At 37.7% G+C, this 25,295-nt stretch overlaps 1 protein-coding gene across 1 annotated transcript in view; it reads right to left on the reverse strand.

Moving 5' to 3' along the window:
* Positions 1–6,144: 6,144 nt before the first annotated feature.
* The window catches only part of LOC145544904 (uncharacterized), a 216,956-nt gene continuing 197,805 nt past the window's right edge, over positions 6,145–25,295 (reverse strand). Inside the window, exons 6-7 of the mRNA XM_081588292.1 lie at positions 10,187–10,256; positions 6,145–6,365 (exon numbers count right to left, since the gene is read on the reverse strand). Of these exons, the coding sequence (XP_081444418.1) occupies positions 10,251–10,256 (6 nt within the window). The 3' untranslated portion in view covers positions 6,145–6,365; positions 10,187–10,250. The remainder of the gene's footprint in view (positions 6,366–10,186; positions 10,257–25,295) is intronic.

Below are 25,295 nucleotides of genomic sequence, written 5' to 3' on the forward strand. Positions count from 1 at the left end.
GATAAGCAGTACTTTCACTTCAATTCCTCATTCCCTGTTCACCACAAATGGAAACATCTTCAAAAGGTACTTATTTCCAAAAGCCTCTTTCCTTCTCTTTCAAAAGAAAATGTATTTTCAAATCCTTGGAAAGGCTTTACAGAGAACCCTGTGACCTCCTCAGTTAAAGGGTCCATTCAGCCCACACGGCAGCCATCAGCGGTTCCTGGACTTGAGCCACAAGGCTCTTACTCTGCCACTCTGTGAGATCAGCAGGGAAATAGCAGGCGTATTGTCAGATGGAATATTACACCATTTTGGCCCCCAAAAGAGATGTTAAGAGCTGTCGAGCTGTAGCATGCTGCTCAAGAAAGAAGTCAGCTTTAGTAACACTACCAAAATGCGAAGAAACTTGTTTTTCTTTTCAACAAAGAAATCCAAAGTAGAGACCATTACCACTACCTATTCAAGGACATTACCCACTTCCTGAAAATCAAAGCTTCTCCAATAACCTGCCTACTGAATACCTACAGAGCTTACCTATACTTTACATGAGTGACTCTCAAGATGGTAACCATAGACCCGCAGCAGGGCTTCCCAGGTGGCACTAGTAAGAGACCCTCCTGCCAATGCAGGAGATGCAAGAGACTCGGGTGGGTTGAGAAGATTTCCTGGAGTAGTAAACAGCAACCCACTCCAGTATTCTTGCCTGGAGAATTCCTTGGACAGAGGAGCCTGGCGGGCTACAGTCAATAGGGCCACAAAGAGTCCGACGTGACTGAGCAGGCACGCACAGACCAGCAGCAGCACCTGGGAACTTGTTAGAAATGCAGATCTGCATCTCAGACCTCCTGAATTAGAAACCCTTGGGGTTGGGCCCAGAAATCTAACAAGTCTTCCAGGTGGTTCTGATACACACTAAGGATGGAGAAAGCACTACTCTTGGCAACGCTATTTTTAACCCTCATCTAGGCACAGAAAACATCACTGTAATTTTTAGGGCTAGCACACCTGGCCACAGTAACTAATTTCAACAGTCTCTGTTATTGGGTTTCACAGGTGGCACCAGTGGTAAAGAACTTGCCTACCAAAGCAGGAGGCGTAAGCAATGTGGGTTCAATTCCTGGGTGGGAAGGATCTCCTGGAGGAGGGCATGGCAACCCACTCCAGTATTCTTGCCTGGACAGAGGATCCTGGTGAGCTACCATCTATAGGTCCACAAAGAGTCACACACGATTGAAGCGACTACACACACACATGTACACTTCTCTGTTATTAATGCTTTTCAGCAATGTTGTCACAAAACCCTGTAAGAATCCGAAGACAAACCTCTGAGGATTTAGGGATAAAATGCAAAAAGGCATAAAGGCAAATTTCAGGAGGTTCCTGAATACACATGAAGCCTGTCCATTGTACCCCAGTAAAGGAACATCTATTTTATCTTTCTCCAACAATTTTCATCTGCTGTTCACAGTAATCTGCAAAATAAACAAGATAGGTATTATTATAATTTGTAGAAGAGACCTTTGAAGCTCAGCGACAGAAGGGTCTTGCCCGGAATCACAGAGCTGGCGACAAGCAGAGGAAGCTTGTATTTGTGGTTCATTTCATTCTTCTCCCTGCTCCCTCGCATTGAAGTTGTTGGAAATAGTCATAATAGAAATAGCAGTGACCGGCCTGCTTTGCTAGAGTAAAATAGAAATGTTCTGTCACTTAGTAGTAAAAGTGCATTATTTCCACCGAAACAAAAAAACTGGGGAGACAGCCTCCAAATATCCTTTGGTAAAGGGTTGGGTAACCTAGAAGAGGTCATCCAATGCACAGCTATCCATGAAGTCTCATCTTCATCTCTAGATAAACTAGTTAGTATAGTTAAATTTAGTTCATTGAAAAATAGTCAGTCATATAGGTTGTTGATGACCAAAAGGCTCAGTGTTCCATTTTTCAATTTGTTAATTTGGCCCAATATAAATCTACTTTCAGTACTGATGAGTGTCTTCAATTTTACACCTATTTTTTGAGTAGCCACTATGTCCCAGGCACTGTAGTAGCTAAAGCAGGATATAAAGAGATATAAAGTCTTAGCCCTGCTCTCAGGAAATTTACAATTAGGTAATGAATTCTAAGAGTGAAAAAAAGATGCCATCTGACCACCTGCATTGTTATTGTGATAACAAGAATCTAGGAAACACCTAACTTCTTACCCATGCCTTTCTGATGATAATCAGGTATTCCATGTGACTTTGTCTCAGTGACCTCCCAATTTGCTGTATTCCATAGGAGCTTCTGCATCAAAGGCAGAAAGCTGCCCCAGCTATTGTAGTCCTTGATTCTGGCTCTGTGGTTGTGTATCTTTGCTCACATGACCTTTTTAATAGAGGCCTGATTTCTGCAATCTGATTAGCTCCCTGAGCTGTCTGTGTGCCTATCTCAGGGGGTCCTCTCTCACCTAGTTAGGGACATCATGCCATTGTGTTTCTCTCCCTCTCTCATCGGCACCACTAATTTTTCACTCTATCACCCCATCACCATGCAACAGACTATACCATTTCCCATGTTTAGATATCTTCTTGCGACCTCATATGTCCCCTGCAACTACCCTGCCCCCAATATATTCCTTATAACAGCAAAACTATTCAAAAAAAGTTTTCAACATTCTGTTTCCTGTCATTCTTTCCTGCATCTGCTCCAGTCAGGATTTAAACCCAAATACTCCACTGCAGCTAAAGCTGTCAACACTGGGATGTAAAAACACAGTGGTCATTTCCCAATCCTTATGTCACTCAGTCCTCGTGTTAATGCATCTTCTCCCTGAAACACTTCACTGCTTAGTTTCCAAGTCACTCTCTCTCAGATCTCCTCCTAATTCACTGCTTGCTTCTTCTCAGTCTCCCTTAGTCTGTTCCTTCTCATCTTCCCAAATCCAAGCATCAGCAAGTCCCAGGGCTCAGTCTTTGAACTTCTCTGTTGACACTCACTTTCTGGGTGATCTCATTCAGTTCCATGTTCTCTAAATACCATCTGTATGCTGATGTCTCCCAAATATTTATCTCTATGCCACCCTTCCCCGCTGAGCTCTAGACTATTTATTCAACTTCTCACTGGTGTCTCCATTTGGATTATCTAGTAAGCTTCTCAAGCTTACCATATTCAAAACTGAATTATTGGCTTTTAACTTACCACCACCACCAAAATTACTCCTCCCACTGTGTCCTCCTTCTCAGCTGTTCTTCTCACTTCTCTGGTGGTCCAGTAGCTAAGACTCCATGCTCCCAATGCAGGGAGCTTTCATTTGATCCCACATCATGGAACTAGATCCTACATGATGCAGATTAAAATCCACGTGCCACAACTACAAAGACAGACCCCTCATGCTGTAACTGAAAGATCCCTCATGCCGCAACCAAGACCTGGTGCAGCCAAATAAATGTTAAAAATAATTTTTTTAATTTTTAAAAACTATTCCCCTTCTCAGTAAATATCAGTTCCATCCTTTCAGTTGCTCAGGCCAAAAACCTTGGTGTCATCCTTGCCTCCTCATCCACTCTTGTATATGAATACTAATTTATGAGCAAATCACCTCAGCTGCACCTTGGAAAGTTATCCAAGCTCCAACAACTTCTTATCACTTCCACTGCTACTATCTTGTTAAAACCATCTGGATTGTTACAACATTATTGTAAAATTGTAACATTTATTTCGATAGTCCCCTAACTTGTCTCCTTTCTTCCACTCTTGCCTACTATCTATTTGCAATACCACTGCCAAAGTAACCTTTTCAGTTATGTCAGAGAATGTCACTTCTCAGCTTAAATCTTTCTGATGATTTCTGATCTCACTAGAGGAAAAACCAAGAAACCTTATAATAGCCTATATGACCCAATATGATGGACTCTCGCTATCACATTGGTATCAGTTCTTTTCTCTGGCTCACTCTGCTCCAGATACACTGGCTTTCTTGCTCTTCCTTAAGCACTGAAGAATGTTTCCACCTCGGAGTCTTAGCACATGCTGTTGCCTTTGCCTAGAATCTTCCTCAGATGTCCACACTGCTTGTTCCTTCATTTCCTTTTAAAAATGTCTTCACTGAAAGTATTCACTCCAACCACTGTATAAACAAACAAGTTCCTTACACAGAAACTCACTCTCTCTCCACTTCCTCTGCTCTATAGTTCATCATTACCCTCATCTCTATTGGCATAATATGTATTTATTTCTGTCATTCCCATTGAAATGTTATTCTGTAACCATAGGAACTTTGTTTTGTTTCCTGGTAAATCTGTGGTTTAAAATAGTAACATAGCCATGAGTAGCTGTTCAATTAATATTGGTTTCATAAATGAGTAAATATTATTATAGTCAACTATTTATGGTCTATCCACTCAGTTCTAACCCAGTTTTTTGAGTGCAAATCAATTCTCTGATTCAGACCATTTTATAAGTAGCTATCAAAAGGAACCATAGGAAGTTCCCCTTTTTCTATCCTTAATGGTGTGAGTTCTGATAATGACAGTGATGTGTAATCATACTGTCAATGATAATAATAATGATATTAATGATAATATTTACTTGCATCAATCAAAAATCTAAACCTTAAACTTTGCCTCTAGTTTTCATGCAACTCTGCAAGTTGTGTATTATCATCCCAGTTTTCCAGATAAGCCGACTGAAATTCAGAAGTGTTATTTGACCCATCTACTGAGTGTCAGACCTAGGACTGGCATCCAGCTCCCTCAGGCAAAAGAGGTCTGCTCTTTTTAAAATCTCTATCCTTTTCATTCATTACTGGCATATCCAGAAACTTCGATTCCTTTTTGCTTCCTATAAAGAAAATGTAGAATAAACCAAGAATAAAATGATGACTTTATCAAATAATTCTACCAATCATAACTGGCAAAGTCTAACAGGAAGACCCCTTACAGAATGTCCAAGCTAGAAAGTTTAGAAATAATTGAGTTTAACTTCTTTATCTAGTCCAATTTCTATATTGTATAGAAAACTGCTACCCACAGAGGTTGATTTGCCTAAAATTGGCTTGTTGATGTGGGAGGGGCTGAATGACATGGTTAGAAGTCAGTCAGCCTGGTTCAAAGCCAGGTTTTACCTGTTGTGTGTGCCCAGGGACACGATTCTTAACCTCTTGAACCCTTGGTTTCCTCACTTTGCAATGGGGGAAATATCCACTTCATCGAGTTGTTTTGCAAATTATGATGTACCTATGCATACATACATATATCCATATACATATATATGACTATGTGTACGCACATGCTAAGTCATCTCAGTTGTGTCCAACTCTTTGCAACCCTATGGACTGTAGCCCACCAGGCTCCTCAGTCCATAAGATTCTCCAGGCAAGAATACTGGAGTGGGTTGCCATGCCCTCCTCCAGAGGATCTTCCCAATTCAGGGATGGGACCCAGGTCTTTATGTCTCCTACATTGGCAAGCAAGTTCTTTACCACTAGTGCCACCTGGGAAGCCCCCATATATGACTATGTATATATATATATGTATACATACATAAAACCTAGCACAATAAATTGCAGTTATTCTCATGTAGTAAAGCCATTAAAAGACTCAAGTCCTCTAACACTCAGTCAAGTATACCTTACAAATCAGTCTTTTCCTCAAACAGAACAAAAAATTAATCTCTGTAGGAAGGTACCTACAACTGAGTCAGTGTTCAATCCCCAAATCCAATTTTTCAATCTTTTTCAAGACTCTAGTTTAAAACAGTGTGAACCCAAATGATAATACTGAGAATATTTTTGCTGTTTTCTAATCTGGTACAGCACTGACTTTAATTGCAGCTTTCTAAGGAGATGAGAGAACAAAAAGAGGAGAAAAAGGAGCCTGCTAAGATGATGGAATGAACACTCTCAAACACATGAATGTAGATACACTAAATTTCTAAGTAGTTGAAATGTACATTTGAAAATGTGAATACATATTCTTCAAGACTTCTCAAATTCTTCCAGTAATAGTAGCAACTGTGCTCAGAAGGAAAGGAAAGAATTGTTTTGGCCATGTCTATTAATATGTTTCAGGGTTGAGTATAAAATTCTCTCCTACATCGTAAATACAGCCAATTTCTGATGAAATTTATATATGACAAGAGGTTTAAAAAGAAAATAACAATTGAAAAATCATCAAAGGAACTAACCAAATTTGTCCGTACTCTGCTTAAAGCCTTTACATGGCTCCTGTCATCCAAGAAGAAAGCTCACCCCCACTGGCACGGCATCAGTGCTCCCCGAGATCGGGCCTCACTGTGTGCTGTTCAGTCTTCATCTTTTGTCTACTTCTTACTCTTTAGGTACCAGCCTCCAGGCCTTCGTGTATGCTGTTACCTCTGCCAGGGACGTGACTTCTTAAAAGAGCTTTCTTGAAAAAAACAAAAATGAAGATGCAGCTGCTTTACATTCTGGCAGAAACAAGATGAGTTTTTTGAGGTGAAGGGTTTGTTCGAATAAGTAGAAATTGTACTAACAGTTTGGAACAAGAAAATCTGCACTTGACAATTGAACCATTTAGCAAATTATGGCATGTAGAGTTAATTAAAAATGAACAAAGGTAGAAAGGGATTAGCGCTATGCAAAAAAGAATTGTGGTCTTTTAAAGTTCCATTACTCATCAACCAAAATATAGAAACATGTGGTTTGCATGTAAGTTACATCAAGAGCCTCATTTGGTAGTCCTCTTCCTCATTAGCCATGAGGAAATAAAGAATCGCATTGAAGCTGACATCATACCCTCTAACCATGACATATTAGAATATTTGGAATAAACTAGATTGCAGGACTAACATATACCTTGCGACATGAGGGGTTGTTGTTGTTGAGCTGCTAAGTCACGTCTGACTCTTTTGTGACCCCATGGACTGTAGCCTGCCATGTGACATGAGGGGTATACCTTGAATATTTGTAAATTATAGAAATGACCATCACAGTTCCTTTATAAGTTGGTTTTGACCGAATGTTAATATACAATCTAGTTACTGAGTAATACATTTTTGAAAGAGTCCAATTCTTTTTGAATCAATACACATACACCTCCTGTTCTCAGGCAAACACACATATACACACACACAGACTGAAAGGAGGTTATGCAAAAATAATACTCTTGAAGTAGCAGTGTTTTGGGTTTTATTTAAATCCTCTAGTTTTCTTTGTAAACTACCTACGTAATAAACGGCGTGAACCTAAGTCTTGCCACACACTGGCTGTATAATTTGTGCCAAGTCATCTTAAGCTTTATTAGCTTCATTTAGAAAATTAAGATCATAATTCTGATCTCACAAGATTGATATGCCGACTAAAAGACATATTTTACTTGAAAGTCCCCTATAAACTCTAAAGTATGATACAAAAATAAATTATTATTATAATGGCATTAACATGCAAGTATTCTCTTTTCAAATGTCCCCTCCTTAAAGACAGATCTTCCCTGAGGTCCCTATCAGGGAAAAATCCCACCAAAAACAAACAATTCATCCCAATAATATTATCATCTTTTTCTCTTAGCACTTCTCACTCTCTGAAATTATCATTATAACTAGTACAGATGTTTACTGCTTCCCACTAGAATATAAGCTTCACGAAAGCAGAAGCTTTGTCTGTTAACTGCTGAATCACCAACCAGCTCCTAAGAAGTATCCAGCTCAAAATGGTCACTCAGGAAATATCTAGGAAAGCATATACAAATGTAATTTCCTCATCTCTTCAAGAAGATGTCAACAAAATGGCCAAAGGAAAGCAAACATAGTGGGTAAACTAGCAAGAATCAGCTCTCTGAGTGACTCCTAGTTTACCCCCAATCCTCAGAATTCAGTGCAGTATCCAAGAGAATCTAGTCTATTTAAGGGACATAATTTTTAGTGCTATCTCCTAGAGCACAAATCTGTTCTCATATCGAAATAAGGTGAACTGTAAACTCAACTCTTAAGATGCTGCTTTGTACAACCGTCTGATCCTGATATTCTTTTCTATTGGGCTAAGTGTTTGTGTTTGCTCATTCCTCTCTAGCGGATTTTAAAATCCAAATCACTGCAGTAATTCATTTTTTATTGTTCTCTTGCTCAGCTTCAACACATGTACAGTAGTAGTGTTCACTCTTCAGGGGGATAATGGCATTTTTGGAGATTTTACTGTAGTCATTACTCTTACTTCTTTATTAAGAGACTTGACTTTAATCTTCTGCTTTAGCTATGTGGTTTATCTTATGAATATTAATATACAACCCAAAGGGATCTATCCAGTGAATGTGAATTAGAGAGGGCTTTTTTATATTGAAGAAACAGAAAACCATTTTCTGGTGTGCACATCTTTCCAGGGTGTACGAGCTCTAATTTAATCAGCATGTAGTCATCATGTATGCCACCAGCACTCCAGGCCACGAAGTAATTGAAATGATTCAAGCTTGTTTAATAAAGTAATTTCAATTATGGCAGGAGTTGAGTCAGAAAATGTCAGCTCTACAAAGTTTATACTGCCTGGAACCAGCAATAGGGCACCCACTGCTCATAGAGCAAGCACCATTGCAGAAATGAGCTGTCCTTCTTGAGGCTATGAAATACCTTTGTTCACAAGAGATCAGCTTCTCATGGGCGATCTATTACTCACGGAAGCCACATTTAATTTTGCTTAAAGATAGTATAAAGAAATTTACTTATAGTCATGAATTTAGGACTGAAGGGGTCAGGAAGTTCATCCTCTTCTCTCTGAACATAACTGGCAGCTGACACTTCACCACAGTCTCCACCACTCTCTAATGGCTCAAAACAAGTTATCATTTACATTTGCAGCCACTGATAACAACCACGCTACATTCTCTCCTTCAGTATATTGAAAAAGAGATTCCACAACTTTTTATTATAAAATGTGATTGTGTAAAATACACATTTAAAGTCATTTTTCCATCACCAAATAACACAAAGATATTATAGAAGAATCTGCCTGCGATGCAGGAGACCCAGGTTCAATCCCTGGGTTGAGAAGATCTCCTGGAGAAGGGCATGGCAATCCACTCCAGTATTCTTGCCTGGAGAATCCCCATGGACAGAGGAGCCTGGCAGGCTACAGTCTGTGGGGTCACAAAGAGTCAGACATGACTTAGAGATTAACACTTCCATTTACATAAGTTCACAAAATGATATTCTCAGTAGTTAATAAATGATAAACATTAAAAGATGCTTGCTCCTTGGAAGAAAAGCTATGACCAACCTAGATAACATATCAAAAAGCAGAGACATTACTTGGCCAACAAAGGTCCATCTAGTCAAGGCTATGGTTTTTCCAGTAGTCATGTATGGACGTGAGAGTTGGACTATAAAGAAAGCTGAGCACCGAAGAACTGATGCTTTTGAACTGTGATGTTGGTGAAGACTCTTGAGAGTCCCTTGGATTGCAAGGAGATCCAACCAGTCCATCCTAAAGGAAGTCAGTCCTGAATATTCATTGGAAGGACTGATGCTGAAGCTGAAACTCCAACATTTTGGCCACCTGATGCGAAGAACTGACTCATTGGAAAAGACCCTGATGCTGGGAAAGATTGAAGGCAGGAGGAGAAGGGGACAACAAAGGATGAGATGGTTGGATGGCATCACCGACTCAATGGACATGAGTTTGAGCAAGCTCTGGGAGCTGGTGATGGACAAGGAAGCCTGGTGTGCTGCAATCCATGGGGTCACAAAGAGTCAGACACGACTGAGCGACTGAACTGAACTGAAACTCCAACAGGTTTTAGATTCTCTTTCTTACACTTTCTCTTTTCCATAATTTTCTTTATTCTTCTAAGCTAGTACTTCTAGCATATTTTACCCATTTAAAGGGCTGAGTAGTTCTACTACCCTCAAGATCTTTAATTCCTGAATTATGATGTTATTGTTGTTATTCTTTTATTTGCACTTTTCTTTGATTAAGGGACATATTGGTATATAGAAATGATTTGCTTTTTACTTACCATCTTTCAGCTTCCAGTGCTGCTCCTTACCCATAACTGTTAAGTAGTTAGACAGTTGGAACATCTGTTTGCAATTCACCATTGTATAAGCCAGAAGACCTTATTCAATTCTTTTTACTTAGGTTTATCTGTTCTTCTCCAAAAAAAACAATTCTTTCCCACCTGGATCACATTTGGTTTAGATTAATTTTGTTAATGCTGCTAATGTAAACAATGATCTATTTTAGATATGAAGTCACACTTGCCTCCAAAGACAATAGGCCTCTTGCAGGTTTCACCAACACTGCCACTGTAGGATCCTCTTTTGGTCTAGTTCTGGGAATCAAGACCAAGGGACATTAGAGGTTTGTTATTATTCTAAATGAAGACAACATCTTTTCTGAAAATACACCTTTCTAAGGTTCCTCCTACTAAACACATCTCCTAATCAACTACAGCTGTCTCATAGCTCAGACAATCCAACTTCAGTTGAGACAGTGAGGATATACACTGAGATGGTAATTAGAATAATTAGTGTCCAGTATATTTTTAAAATACTGTATATGCATGATCATACAGAAAAGTCATCTAATATCCCACCTGAATGAATAGGAGAATTAAATTTAAGCAGACTATATTTTTAACAAAGGTTAAACAATCCCTGAAGTTGAGTATCAGGATTCTCAAGTGAAATTTCCTCTTATGAGTTGGAGGTATATGATTTTTGCTATGGAAACATTTCCAAACACATTGGAAGCCAGTGGGATTACATAAGTTAATATATAAATATTTGCTCTCTGCACAACTTTTAGGTTAACCTTTCTTTAAAAATCGTACTTCCTAGCTCCTCATTGATATGTTCTGAACCCTATAAGTAATACTCTCAGTTGAGAACTATAAAGAATAAAAAGTTCCTGGTTTATATGGTGCTTTGCCTTTACAATCCTCAAAGGAGTATATAAATGCAAGATCATTATGAGTCCAACCTTATAGATGGGGAACTTGAGGCTCAGAGAGAATAAATAACATTATCAAGGTCAAGTAGTAGTTGAGTTTGAAAGGACCCAGTCCTCCTAAATTTTAATTTGTCTCACTTACGCAGAAGACCAGGGTAAGGAGAATGTGCCTTTATAAGTATTGACACTAAACTTCCCCTGCTTAGTACTTCAGAAAAAGAGAAGTGAGAAATTAAAGGTTAGAATTCTTTGGGAAGATCAATTTGCTTATGACAATGGTATTCTTTGCTAAATACTCTAATTTTTATATCATTTCAGAAGAAATCCTCTTATATTCGGAGAATTTCTGATGTACTAAGCTAATGATACCCACTCCTTACTGAATAGCAATATCTACTTCTGCTCTTCTTAGGGCTGCAAAAAGAAGAGGTTTTTTTTCCTTAACATGACATGAAAAGCTTCAAAAAGGTAATAGTTGAATTCAGAGTAGAAATGCAGACAAATTGCTAAAATTGTGAACAGATAAGCTATATACAAAGCGTTCTTTCAATGCAAATCTTTCCAAGGAAGAAAATGCAAAAAAATTAAAAAGTAAAAAAAAAAAACAAAGTTTCATACTGATGCAATCATCCATAAAGTCCTATGAAGTGCTCTGAAACAGTGTCCCGCCCAGTTCTTAAGAGGGCTTCCCAGGTGGTGCCAATGTAAGGAACCAACCTGCCAATATAGGTAGACATAAGAGACACGGGTTCAAGAAGATCCCCCAGAAGGAGAGCATGGCAACCCACTCCAGTATTCTTATCTGGAGAATTCCATAGACAGAGGAGCATGGCGGGCTGTAGTCTATAGTGTCACACAGAGTCGGACACAAGTGAAGCAACTTAGCATGCATGCACCAATTCTCATCAAGCAACTGGACAAAGAAGAATGATGTGTAACACCCACAGAGGTGCAGTAGGCGGTGTCAACCTCTCCTATCTTCCTTATGGCTTCCGAGTTAATGAAAATTTACCAAAACTCAGGAGATCTTCGTCCACATCTTTACAACTACAGTTACTATTAGAGTCCGTGTGTCCTGTTGCTACATTATTGTTGCCCTCAAAATAACATCTCAGTTCAGAGAGTACACCATAATTCTATAAGCCTACATGCTGTCTGATGAAATCACAGACCTAGAGGATTTATCATGATAATAATGATGGAGAATAAAATTAAATTCTTTATCTTACTGAAATTTACAATTGTGATTTGAAGACACATCTGATAACCTACAGCCTAGTCTAAATAATAACCACACTCTTGAAGCTCCTTTTTTGCCCACTCTCAGTAGAAAATTTTAACTTCTACTTTAGAGACAATAATGTCAATGTCATTCAGCTAAAGTTATTTTCTACTCACCATCTCTCACATACCCTTGCATGTAACCACGACACATGTACCTGCATCCACACCCAGTCATACCTCCTACTCTCACTTTTGGTGGAAAATTTTCCCTTCCTCTGATCAGAGGAATTGATGTCATCAAAACCTGTCTTTCTGAGAGAAGTGCTAAACATGGATGATTGTCAAGCAATCATTTTGATATAGTTCAGCACTGAATTTGTACAACCAATGCTGTTCTTGCCTCTCCTTCATGGTAACTATGAAAGCTTCATGAATACTCCCAGTGTCAGAACCTCTATTATTGTAACTATTATTACCATGCAGAATGGGTTATTGATAGAAGTTTGTGGACAATGATGATGGCAAGTACTCTCTGAGAGTAAAAACTGGGATAGCTTTTCTGTTTTGGAGTATTCATTCCTAAAAATTTGGAGAGGGTAGGTCTTTTGGGGCCACTGGGAAAGAAAGTATATACTTTTATAGAAGTAAAATGAGATTTGAATGAACATCAAGAGAACCTCTGTAGAGAAAATTAAGTAACCAGAAGCAAAAACTGGATGTGAGAAGAGAAATTCAGTCTTGGTCTTTTCATTGGCTATAGAGAGAAGGGGATGTTTTAGACTACATGTATAAAACACACTTTAGAGAATATTCAGCACCACCAAGCGGAATAATTTTCTTCCCCTCCAGCTGTCTCCCTGAGTCACTCCCCACGCTTAGTCGCTCAGCAATGTCTGACTTTGCAACCCCTTGGACTGTAGCCAACCATGCTCCTCCATCCGCGGGATTTTTCAGGCGAGAATACTAGAATGGGTTGCCATTTTCTTCTTCCAGAGGATCTTCCTAATCCAGGGATCGAACCCGGGTCTTCTGTGTCTCCTGCATTATAGGCAGATTCTTTACCTGCTGAGCCCTCAGGGACTTTCCAAGTTCTTCCAAATAAAGGTGACAGAGGATGAGATGGTTGGATGGCATCACCAACTCGATGGACATGAGTTTGAGCAAGCTCTGGGAGTTGGTAATGGACAGGGAAGCCTGGTGAACTACAGTCCATGGGGTCGCAAAGAGTGGGACACAACTGAGCGACTAAACTGACTGTCCCACCTCAACAATCACCCTCATCACTAAATCCTTCCTCAGCACTGAAGACATGTTCATTTTTTAAATCCATTCCTGGTATAAATACCAAAAGCTACCAAACTCCACAAAACACAGGAATGAATCCCTTCTCAGAGAATGCATGTGACCATAAATGACATACCCAACGTTAGGGACTCTAGATCAGAGTGACCTTCAGCAGCCATTCTGCTCCATCCCAGAAGAGACTTCAAGGCAGAAGTGCCCCTCATACTCTCCATCTGGCAGCAAATGGGATCTGCTTGTGTATTAGACTTGTAGTTACCAGGCCCATGTTGGTGCAGCTAAAGGTACTTTTCTAGCATCTATCACTTTAAGAAAAGGGGCCGTCATAAAAATTGCTCACTCTTATACAATCCACTACAAAATCCACTAATTTCCTCTGTCCATTCATCTTCCAGAAATCCTATACCCAAGACTAATGGGATTTAGTATAGCATGCTTTCAATGATACCACAATGAGCAAGACTATTTTAAGAACTCTATTCATCAGTTCTCAATAAATATTATGATACTAGCACTTAGGCATTCTAAAGTGACTTTCCTGAGCAGATCTCAAGCTCTTTAGCAACACAAATGCATTAAACTTCCTAATTCCCTTGAGAAAACAAGCTAAGATGCCAGAGCTAAAACATGATTTTATAATGCAACTTCATAGCAGGTTATCTGGAAATGGCCCCTCTTTTAAGAGAAAAAAGGGTAGGGAGGGGATTATGGTAACTGCAAAAAGATTAGAGTACTAGCACTCTCTCATCCATTTCCAAGTCCAGTTTACCAGGAAATGTTGAGTAACTGTAAAGGATTCATTTGCTTGTCATTCAGTTATTTAAGAACTGTTTATTAAGGTTATACTGTGCTGGGCATTGGATTAGTTAGACCCTGGGGATATAATGGAGAAAAAGCCATTTCCTCCTAAAGCATGCAGTAAGTAGAGAAAAAAACAGCTATTAAAAAAAAAAAACAATAAAAGACCATGTAATAAGTAAAGTATATCTAGAATGTAGAGATAGCATGTAGGCAAGAGTGGATAACTTCCTTTGTGTAAGGGAGTGAGAAGATATTCCAGAAAAAAATTGCCCTAAGATGCCAGATCCAACATGGAAGATTGAGTAGGAGTTTGACAGTATAGTGAGTATTCTCTTTCCAAAGAAAAGGTATCCTTGTTGATAGTAATGAATGTGTTGCAGCAAATCTTTGTGGTTTCCCTGAAGACAGACTGAAAGATCTGTGTCTGTTAGAAGACAATGGCCCTTCCTGCCTCCATCTGCTACTTCAAGTGTAGTCTTGTGAGGACCTAACCAGAAAATCACATAAAAGTACCTATTTTTATAAAGACAGAACATCTTTATAGTCTCCATTTCTTCTCCTCTCACAGCTGCTTACAAAACAAAGATGGAATTAAAGCAGGAAAACATCCAGCCCTCTCATTTTACAAATGAGAAAATTACATCCCAGGAAGTTAAAAGTTTTCCCTCAGACTTGCAAATTGTTAAAGTCCAAAACCCAGAGAAACCAGTCATTTTGAACTCTTATTATATTGAGAACCTAAAGTTTATAGGTCACTCTATTTAACAGTCACATGCTCAAAAGGGAATCATACCTGTCTTTACTTTGCATAGACTATGAGATGTTTAAGGGCAAGATAGAATAAGTTTTGCAGTAGAAACAAGTAAACCTGAAAATCATAATTGTTAAAGGCAAGAAAAGTTTATTTTTCACTCACACAATGTCTAGTGTACATGGTGGGGAATTTCATCTCACTTCCACTGACTGGGGGATTGAGACTGCATCTTCTGATGCTATCATCTCAGTATGTGACTTCCAAGGTTGTCATAACAGAGTGAGAGAGAGATAGTGGTAGCACATCAACACTTTCTCAGCCCAGTTAAATATTCACAGTCTGTTGGTCAGAACAAGTCATATGGCCCCAACCCAATTGCAAGTGAAGCTGGAAAATAAACAGAATTATGAATGCACAGTGACTCTCCAGAACTAGCACCGTGTATGGTACAGAATGTGTGCCTATTTGTACACTGGACGAATAAACAAATGAAGACCCCACTGTAGTCAAGGTACTTTTTCAGCACTATCCAGAGATACAAAGATATGCAAGCGATACTTACTGTGTTCACTGAGCTGAGAACCTAACAGTGAAATTAATAACAAATGCACACCCTAACCAAATAAATTATCCATCCTTAGCAATGGGGACTAAATAACAAGTGAGTGAACTTTAACATGAAAGAAAAGGAGGGAAAAAGGGGGAAGTCAAAATTTAGGGTGGTGTAGAAATCCAGTCCTCTATTTATTTATATCCTGAACCTAAAACATTTCTCTCAAAAGATACAAAAGCCATTTGCCTCAGGATATTATTTTAACCTGAAGAACAAGAAAAATTATGAAGTAATAAAATATAGCTCTAAAAGTTTCAGAATCCAGTTGTAAGCATGGAGACAGTTTTGTTTGGGAATCATTTCCAACATTGTTTTTCTTTAGATAAACAGTACATTTCCAGAACTGAGAATTTTCTATTTTATATTAATTTATAATAGACTTATACCAGGGCAAGTGACCTGACCCCCCACTAAGATATATCCAGATTTCTTTATTGTTGTAGCAATAGGAAGGTGACTGCCAAGGGACAACAAAGGACATTCTTCATAGAAATTCCATGGAATTTTGAGTAATATATGAATCACTGGAAAATTTTGCATCATTTCTGGCCAAATGCTGGCCCTTTTTTACAAGATGTTATTAACTTTGGGGCTTTCCTGAGCACTCAGTGGTAAAGAATTTGCCTACAATACAGGAGATGAAGGAGACTCAGATTCGATCCCCTGAAGGATGAAATGGCAACCCACTCTAGTATTCTTGTCTGACAAATCCCATGGACATAGGAGCCTAGAGGGCTGCAGTCCAAAGTGTCACAAAGAGTCAGACATGATTGTGCATCTGAAGCATACATAATAACTTTAACTATAGGAAATTATTTTGAACCAACTATAACATTTTACAGCAACATTTTATCTCAATCTCAAGTTCAAAGTTTTGCAGATACCTGCAAACTGATACAACATTTCTGAAAAACCAATTTGGCAATATAAATGATTAGTCTTTAAAATGTTCATACGTTATGACAAGTAATTTCCTTTATAAAAATCAATCCTAAAGTAATGATGACAAAGATTTCATCATGAGGATATTCAAGCAGCACTATTTGTCAATAGGGAAAACATCAGACAACTTAAATGTCTGATTTTGGAGAAAATATTAAGCAAATTAAGTTACATATATATATGTAGGTATTATGCATCTATTAAAACAGATGATTAAAATTAATCATTATCTATCAAAAATTTTAATGATTAGTCCTTTGAGCCAGCATTTTCACTCCTAGATTTCTATACTACAGAAAAGCTTTACAGATGTGCAAAAAATGTTTGCACATTCAAAGATGTTTCCTGTAGCATTTTTTTTAATATCAAACACTGAAAAACTTGGGTTAGAGACTATCTAAATAAAGATAAATCTACAAATACTAAAATAGAAAGTTCAAATTTTACTAATATTAAGGGAAAATAAGTTATAAAACAGCAAGTAGACTAAAAATCTCATTTTGAAAAAAAAAGGGTTATCTATTTATAGATCAATAACTTAGATCTGGTTGGGGAAGTGGCTTTCTTTCCTTAATTTTATTCAGCAGTGTATGTTAACATTATATCATAAGTATGTGTTGCTTTAATTTAAATTTATTTTTTTCATTTTAAAACCTAATAATTATATAAAGGGGCTTCCCAGGTGGCTCAGTAGGTGAGGTCTGCCTACAGTGTAGGAGATGCAGGAGATGTGGGTTCAATCCCTGGGTCAGGAAGTTTCCTGGAGGAGGCAGGGGCAAACCACTCTAGTATTCTTGCCTGGAGAATCCCATGGACAGAGGAGCCTGGTGGGCAGCAGTTCATAGGGTCACAAAGAGTTGGACACAACTAAAGCAACTGAGCATGCACACACAGACACAATGATATAAAGAGAGACAAAAAGAAGTTTATTTTAGTTATATGAAAAAAATGCTACAACAGAATGTTAAAATTAAAACACAGGCAATATAATGTTGTGTGTATACTATTATGTAAAGTATCTAAAACTATCATAGTAAAAACACTGGACATGTATATCTATAGATAGACAGAGATCAGAATATTAATAGTGATTTCCTCTTGGTAGTAGGACAGTTGGTGGGAAGACTGATAGAAGCATAATTCTGCTTCCTACATTTTTATGTACATTCTGTATTTACTACAAAATGTTAATTGTGTAATCAGGGAATGGGAAAGAGCTAAAAAAACAGAAACAAGTATTTAAACAAGAAAAAACATCAAGGTCAGCATAAATCAGAAAGGATCAGAGAGGCAGCCCTATTTTTCCTACAGAAGCTCCTTATTAAAATCCCTTCTTTCAATTAGGTCATCTATCTTTTCACTCCATGTTTTCATATAAATAAATAAAACCACTTGGTGCTTGAAACCAACAGATGCAACTAGAATGACGTACAACTAATTTTTGTCTAGCCCTTGTAGTCTTAAAACATAGCCACAAATTTTTAGATACTTCTCTCATTAACATGTGAATCTATGACCCCACCCCCTTGAACTGAGTCAAGTTTGTGACTACTTTAATGAATAGAACTTGTAGAAGTGGTCCTATGTACTTTGGAGGCTAGGTCATAAAAGCTCATACAGATCTTTCTTTCTCCTCTGAAACACTCTTGGAGCCCTGAGCTGCCAAGTGTGAAGTCTGACTACTCTGAAGCCACTATGTTGTGAAGAGGTCCAAATCACATGGAAAGGACACAAGTAGTCAGACCAATCAACCATACCAGCTGAGTCATGGCTTCCATTTATCCCAACCCAATCCATGTATCCAGTGCCAGACATGGAAGTGAGGAGGCCTCCAGATGATTCAAATTCCCAGACATCTGAGTCTTCCCAAGTGAGACTCCAAACATCATGGAGCCAAGATAAGACAGTTTATGCTCTGTCCAAATTCCTAACCCAGAGAAACCATGCACAAGTAAAATAGTATTGTTTTACTCCCATACATTTTGGAATGATTGTGACACATCAATAGAAAAGTGAAACATATCTTCTCCTGGTGCATAGACATAAATATGGTCTTTATTGATTGGGGTATTTCACATTATTGACTGGAGTATTTCAACACTGGTGGCGTTAGTACATCTCCAGTCAGTAATGTGTTAATAAATAGTCAATCTATAGATTCAATGCAATCAATCTGTATCAAAAAACTAATGGTATTTTTCACATAATTAGAAGAAATAATACAAAATTTTGTATGGAACATAAAAGACCCCAAATAGCCAAAACAATCTTAGATTAAAGAACAAAACTTATCATGCTCCCTGATTTCAAACTATACTACAAAGCTACAATAATTACAGTAATCAAAACAGTATGGTGCTGGCACAAAGACAAACATATTAATCAACGGAACAGAACAGAGGGCCCAAATAAACCCACACATATATGGACAATTCATCTACAACCAAGGATGAAAAAGTACAAAAAGACAGCCTCTTTATACACAATGGAATATTACTCAGCCATTAAAAAAAAAAATACATTTGGATCAGTTCTAATGAGGTGGATGAAACTAGGGCCTATTATACAGAGTGAAGTGAGCCAGAAAGAAAAACACCAATACAGTATACTGACACATATATATGGTATTTAGTAAATTGGTAAAGATAACCCTGTATGTGAGGCAACAAAAGAGATACAGATATATAAAACAGTATTATTGACTCTATGGGAGAGGATGAAGGCAGGATGATATGGGAGAATGGCATTGAAGCATGAAAATTATCATATGTGAAACGAATCGCCAGTCCAGATTCAATGCATGATACAGGGTGCTCGGGGCTGGTGCACCAGGATGACCCGGAGGGATGGGATGGGGAGGGAGGTAGGAGGGGGGTTTCAAAAGGGGAACGCATGTACACCCATGGTGGATTCATGTCAATGTATGGCAAAACAAATACAATATTGTAAAGTTAAAAAATAGATAAATAAACTAATTAAAAAATAAATAAAAAAAATAAACAAACCAAAAAAAAAGGTGATTCTGGGAAAACTGGACAGCTACATACAAAAGAATCAAAATGAACTATTTCCTCAAATCATGTACAAAAATAAAATGGATTAAATAGTTAAATGTAAGACCTGAAGCCATAAAACTTCCAAAAGAAAACACAGGCAATATACTCTTCGACATGGATCTTAGCAATATGTATTTTTTGAATATATCCTCAGACAAGGAAAATTAAAGCAAAAATTCATACTGTTCTATGTTTTATATAAAAGTTCATTGTTAAGAGAGTAAATTCTAAGAGTTCTCATCACAAGAAAAACAAATTTCTGTTTCTTTAATGTTTTATCTATATGAAATAACGGATGTTCACTAATAATTTCATGATATATATATTAATAAATTTATGCTGTACACCTTAAACTTATACAGTGTTGTATGTCAATCATACTTCAATAAAACTGGAAAAAAGAAAACAGTCAATAAGATTTTTCTTAATACAGAAATAAACTTTTCAAGAGTTTTCTACTTGCTTTGAGTACCTTTGAAATTATATAGTTCTTTATTCATTGTCTGAATGAGTCATTGAATGACTGGATCATTTTTACATTTGTTTCTAAGTTAGACATTTTGATAATCACAAAAATATTACTCTTCCTCTTCCAGTTATTTGAATATAATTCTCAACAAAAACAGTGGATCACAACAAACTATGGAGAATTCTTAAAGATGTGGGAATACTGAACTATCTTACCTTTCTCCTGAGAAACCAGTATGCAGTTCAAGAAGCAAGAAGCAGTTAGAACATGCAACAACTGACTGGTTCCAAATTGGGAAAGGAGTACAACAAGGCTATATATTGTCACCCTGCTTACTTAACTTCTATGCAGAGTACATCATGCAAAATGCCAGGCTGGCTGAATCACAAGCTGGAATCAAGATTACTAAGAGAAATATCAACCACCTCAGATATGCAGATGATACCACTCTAATGGCAGAAAGTGAAGAGGAACTAAAGAGTCTCTTGATGAGGGTGAAAGAGGAGAGTAAAAAAGCTGGCTTAAAACTCAACATTCAAAAAACTAAGATCGTGGCATCTGATCCTATCACTTCACAGCAAAAAGAATGGGTAAAAGTGGAAGCAGTGATAGATTTTCTTTTCTTGGGCTCCAAAATCACTGTGGATGGTGACTGCAGCCACTAAATTAAAAGTGTCATAGCATTCCTTCAAGCTATGACAAACCTAGACTGTGTATTAAAAAGCAGAGACATCACTTTGCTGGCAAAAGTCTGTACAGTCAAAGCCATGGCTTTTCCAGTAGTCACATACGGATGTGGCAGTTGGATCATAAAGAAGGCTGAATGCCGAACAATTTATGCTTTCGAATTGTGGTGCTGGAAAAGATTCTTGAGAGTCCGTTGGACTGTAAGGAAATCAAGCCAGTCAATCCTAAAGGAAATCAACCCTGAATATTCATTGAAGCTGAAGCTCCAATTCTCTTGGCCATTTGATGCAAACAAGCCAACTTTTCAACTTGATGAGAAGACTCTGATGCTGGGAAAGATTGAAGGCAAAAGGGGAAGGCAGCAATGGAGGATGAGATGGTTGGAAGGCATCACCAACTCAATGGACGTGAATTTGAGCAAACTCTGGGAGATAATGGAGGACAGAGGAGCCTGGCATGCCACAGTCCATGGAGTCATAGAGTCGGACACAACTTAGTGACTGAACAATAACAAGAATAATAAAAGCTAGCACATATAGAATATTTTCAAGAGTTTTTCATAAACTCTAATTGAGTTTAAACCTCCCATTATTTTGATTCATTAAATATCATTAGTATCTTCCCATTTTTAAGTAACAGAAGTTAAGTAATTTACCCAAGGGCACACACTGGTAAATGGCAAATCCAGGATTCAACCCAGGCAGAGTCCAGACAGAACTTTTGCTTTAAACTACTCAACTAAATTCCCTCACTTGCTCTCTTTCTGCTTCACATGCAAAAAACCTAAGCTGCCAGGAAATACACATCTCAGAGCTAGCTGTGGACACATGCCAGAAATCTCACAGTCTGCTTCATGAAAGCTAGATAATGTTGCTATTTTACTACAGCTTTTTGTGGAAAAGACGAAAAATCCAGAGGTCTAAAGCTATATAAATTAAAGAAAAACAAAGATAATAATATAAGCAAAAGGTGGAGATGAAGCCCTTGTGCATGGATCCGCATGAGTGACCAAAAATTTCCAGAATGAGAAATTCTATTGGTAAGTCAGTTTCAAAGTATTTATTTAAATAAACCTTAAAATTAGGAAGAAGTAAGGACAGAAACACAAGGGCTGGATGAAGCAACAGCTGGAATCAAGATTGCAGGGAGAAATATCAATAACCTCACATTTTCAGATGACACCACACATGGCAAAGTGAAGAGGAACTGAAGAGCCTTTTGATGAAAGTAAAAGAGGAGAGTGAAAAGACTGGCTTGAGACTCAACATTCCAAAAACTAAGATCATGTTATCCAGTGCCATCACTTCATGGCAAATAGGTAGGGAAACAATGGAAACAGTGACAGATTTCATTTTATAAGGCTCCAAAATCACTGCAGATGGTGACTGCAGCCATGAAATTAAAAGACTCTTGCTCCTTCGAAGAAAAGCTAAGACTAACCTAGACGGCATATTAAAAGCAGAGACATTACTTTGCCAACAAAGGTCTGTCTAGTCAAAGCTATGGTTTTTGCAGTAGCCATGTATGGATGTGAGAGCTGGACCATAAAGAAGGCTGAGCACCGAAGTATTGATGCTTTTGAACTGTGGTATTGGAAAAGACTCTTGAAAGCCCCTTAATCTGCAAAGAGATGAAACCAGTCAATCCTAAAGGAAATCAGTCCTGAATATTCATTGGAAGGACTGATGCTGAAGCTGAAGCTCAAATAGTTTGGCCATCTGATGCAAAGAGCTGACTCATTGGAAAAGACCCTGTTGCTGGGAAAGATTGAAGGCAGGAGGAGAAGGGGACAACAGAGGATGAGATGGTTGGATGGCATCACTAACTCAATGGACATGAGTTTGAGCAAGCTCTGGGAGATGGTGAAGGACAGGGAAGTCTAGCATGCTGCAGTCCATGGGGTCGCAAAGAGTCGGACACAACTGAGAGACTGAACTGAACTGAAGGAAAGAAGAGAAAGAGGGCAGAAAGGGGTAAGGAGGTTAGAAAGGAAGGAACACAGAAGGTAACTGAGGTTAGTAATAATGGAAAAGTTGAAGAGATTCAAGGCCACTGTGCGTGAAAGAGGATGAAAAATTGAAAAAGTAAGTGGTTGAAAATAGGGAACGAATTATAAATCCAGTTTGGGAGCTTAAAAAAGACTTCAAAGAGGGGACATGAGATATCATTCTGCCATTATACAAATTCAGATCACGAACAAATTTCCATTCAGTTAGTTTTAGAGGGGAGAAGTGCTCTGTAGCGGCGGCCAAAAAAGGAAACGTGTGTGTGCATCTGGTAATTTTAAAGGACGAAGTTAAAAAGCTGATTATTTAATAATTTGTGACCCAATTATACCTAAATGTATTTCCGATTCTTGTTCAGTGAAGGAACTAGCATAGCAAATAAGATGGAATGTTAACATTTAAGAAAATATATATTGATTTATCTAGGAATGAGGAAGTTAATCTTTTAAAGAAATGTGAAACGTAAGTCAAAGAAATTTTAGAAAACTAGTAAGAGATAAAATGCAGAATTTTACAGAAAAAATATAAAGTCCTTAAGGAATCTATATTTTTAAGTATAATGCAAGAGTCATCATACATAAATGTCCATTTTTAAATTATTCATGTATGTAAGAAAATATCACTTTTGAATATTCTTTAGTAATAACAAAAGGAATAGACTTCTGGAATATCTCCTTTCTTAGGAAGTGTTTTTGAATTGAAATACTTTGTAATTCAAGCAAAAAATAACACCAAAATACTCAACGATTTATGAAATATTTATTAAGTACTCATTATGTACCAGACACATTACTGAGGCACTGGGAATCTAATAAATAACTGACTAAATCCTCCTCAAACATTTTTCAAAGAATACAATATGAGAGAAAAATCTCTAATGCACCAATCTTCAGTTTAATGTATAAAAAATGTGGGTCAGTTTCCCAATGCCCCCTCACATCTAATACTAAATATTTTTCTGCCATAGGAGAAACATTCATTCATGATCCACAATCAATACCATTTTATCCATGTGACTTTCCAAAGATTGTAGAGAATGTCAAGCCAATAGGATAAAAGGTTACTAGTCTCAGAGAAAAATATCTTGTGAACAGAGCCCTAAAATGAGGTCATACCTCTGCTGCCTACTGCAGGACATGCCAGTAACTTGCTACAAGTTATGCAATCTTTAGATTCTTGATAAAATAAGTAACATTTATAAAACTTCAGTTTCATTTTACAGGAGAAGAAGACCCAGAAATGTTTAGTGACTGAACTGGGATTAATAACCTAGGCCTGCACATTTTCTATTTGCAATTTCATGCTACCTCTATTTTTTGTATCAGCTGTCAGCACATTTCCGAAGTAAGAAAATCTCCAATTGTAACAAAAATTCAACCTGAACTTCAGTTAAAAGGGATTTATTGTCTAACATAAACTAAAAAAGTCCAGAGGCAGCAAGGATTCAGGTATGGCTAAATCCAGCACTTGATTTATATTGTTTACTTGGTTATTACTTTCTTTTCTCTCCTATTTTGCTTATCTCTGTGGCACCATTCTCAGACTGATTCTCCCCATAGTCATACATCAGACCTCCAGTCGTTCTACAAAAATTCCTGGGATTTTCTTTTATTGGATCAATTTGTGTCTGTGACAATTTTCAATATCTAGAAAGTAGAGTTATCCCAACCCAAACCACATAGAAAGGTGGAGGAGAAATAGTTCTACCCAAGGAAGTTCAGAATGCTGATATCAGAAGACTGGAAAATAGATGCTGCTAAGGCAAAAAATTCAACATCCATGCTACTCTTCTATAGCCCTAATTACATATGTCTGCCATTTGTATCAAGATTTCATTAACTTTCACTAGATACCTTTATTCTTGGGTCACATCTTTGCTTTGATTTATAGGATTCACTCTGGAAAAGTTCCAATAAAGACAAGCCTGCATGACATATATATAGCTGAGCAACTGTTTTCAAGTATAATTTCACTGAATTACAGAGCAAGAATACTTAAAATAAGCTTTCACATTTTTAATGCTCTCCAAATAGGAAAGTGGAATTCATCTTACACTTAGCTAGGCTAGTCAGGACTGAAAAATGATGTGAGTCAGGGGAGGATTGGGAAAGTGAAGAAAAGGATGACTCTGCATTGATGACTCTTCTATCTACATGTCTACGCTTCTGGAAAGAAATAGCTATTATCACTTTAAAAGGACATGATGACTACCCATGCAGGACTCTTTCTCTAAGCATCCTTACACTCATGTGGCAAAAGCTATGGTGAGGTCCACTTAGCATCCTGTGCACTTACTAGAGTACATGCAGCCCATGTGGTCCAAAAATAAAGACATTTGAACAAGTTGGTGGCAGAGTCTGCAACAGGTCTGTTCTGGCTCCCAATTATATCCTACTTCCATGGTTTAGGCCAATTTAGATGACTATGAACACTTTGAGTTGCCTTTCCCTGTGGTTACTGCTCAATTCTTTGTCATTTGTTTTCTCAAGTTATTTTTGACATTTGGAGTTCAGCCATTTATGTATACAAAAATAAATCATTTTATAGGACATGAAACTAACCCAG

This window comes from Giraffa tippelskirchi, chromosome 1 (genome assembly GCF_054371585.1).
Source record: "Giraffa tippelskirchi isolate mGirTip1 chromosome 1, T2T-mGirTip1v1.2.pri, whole genome shotgun sequence".
NCBI classification, from domain to species: Eukaryota; Metazoa; Chordata; class Mammalia; order Artiodactyla; family Giraffidae; genus Giraffa; species Giraffa tippelskirchi.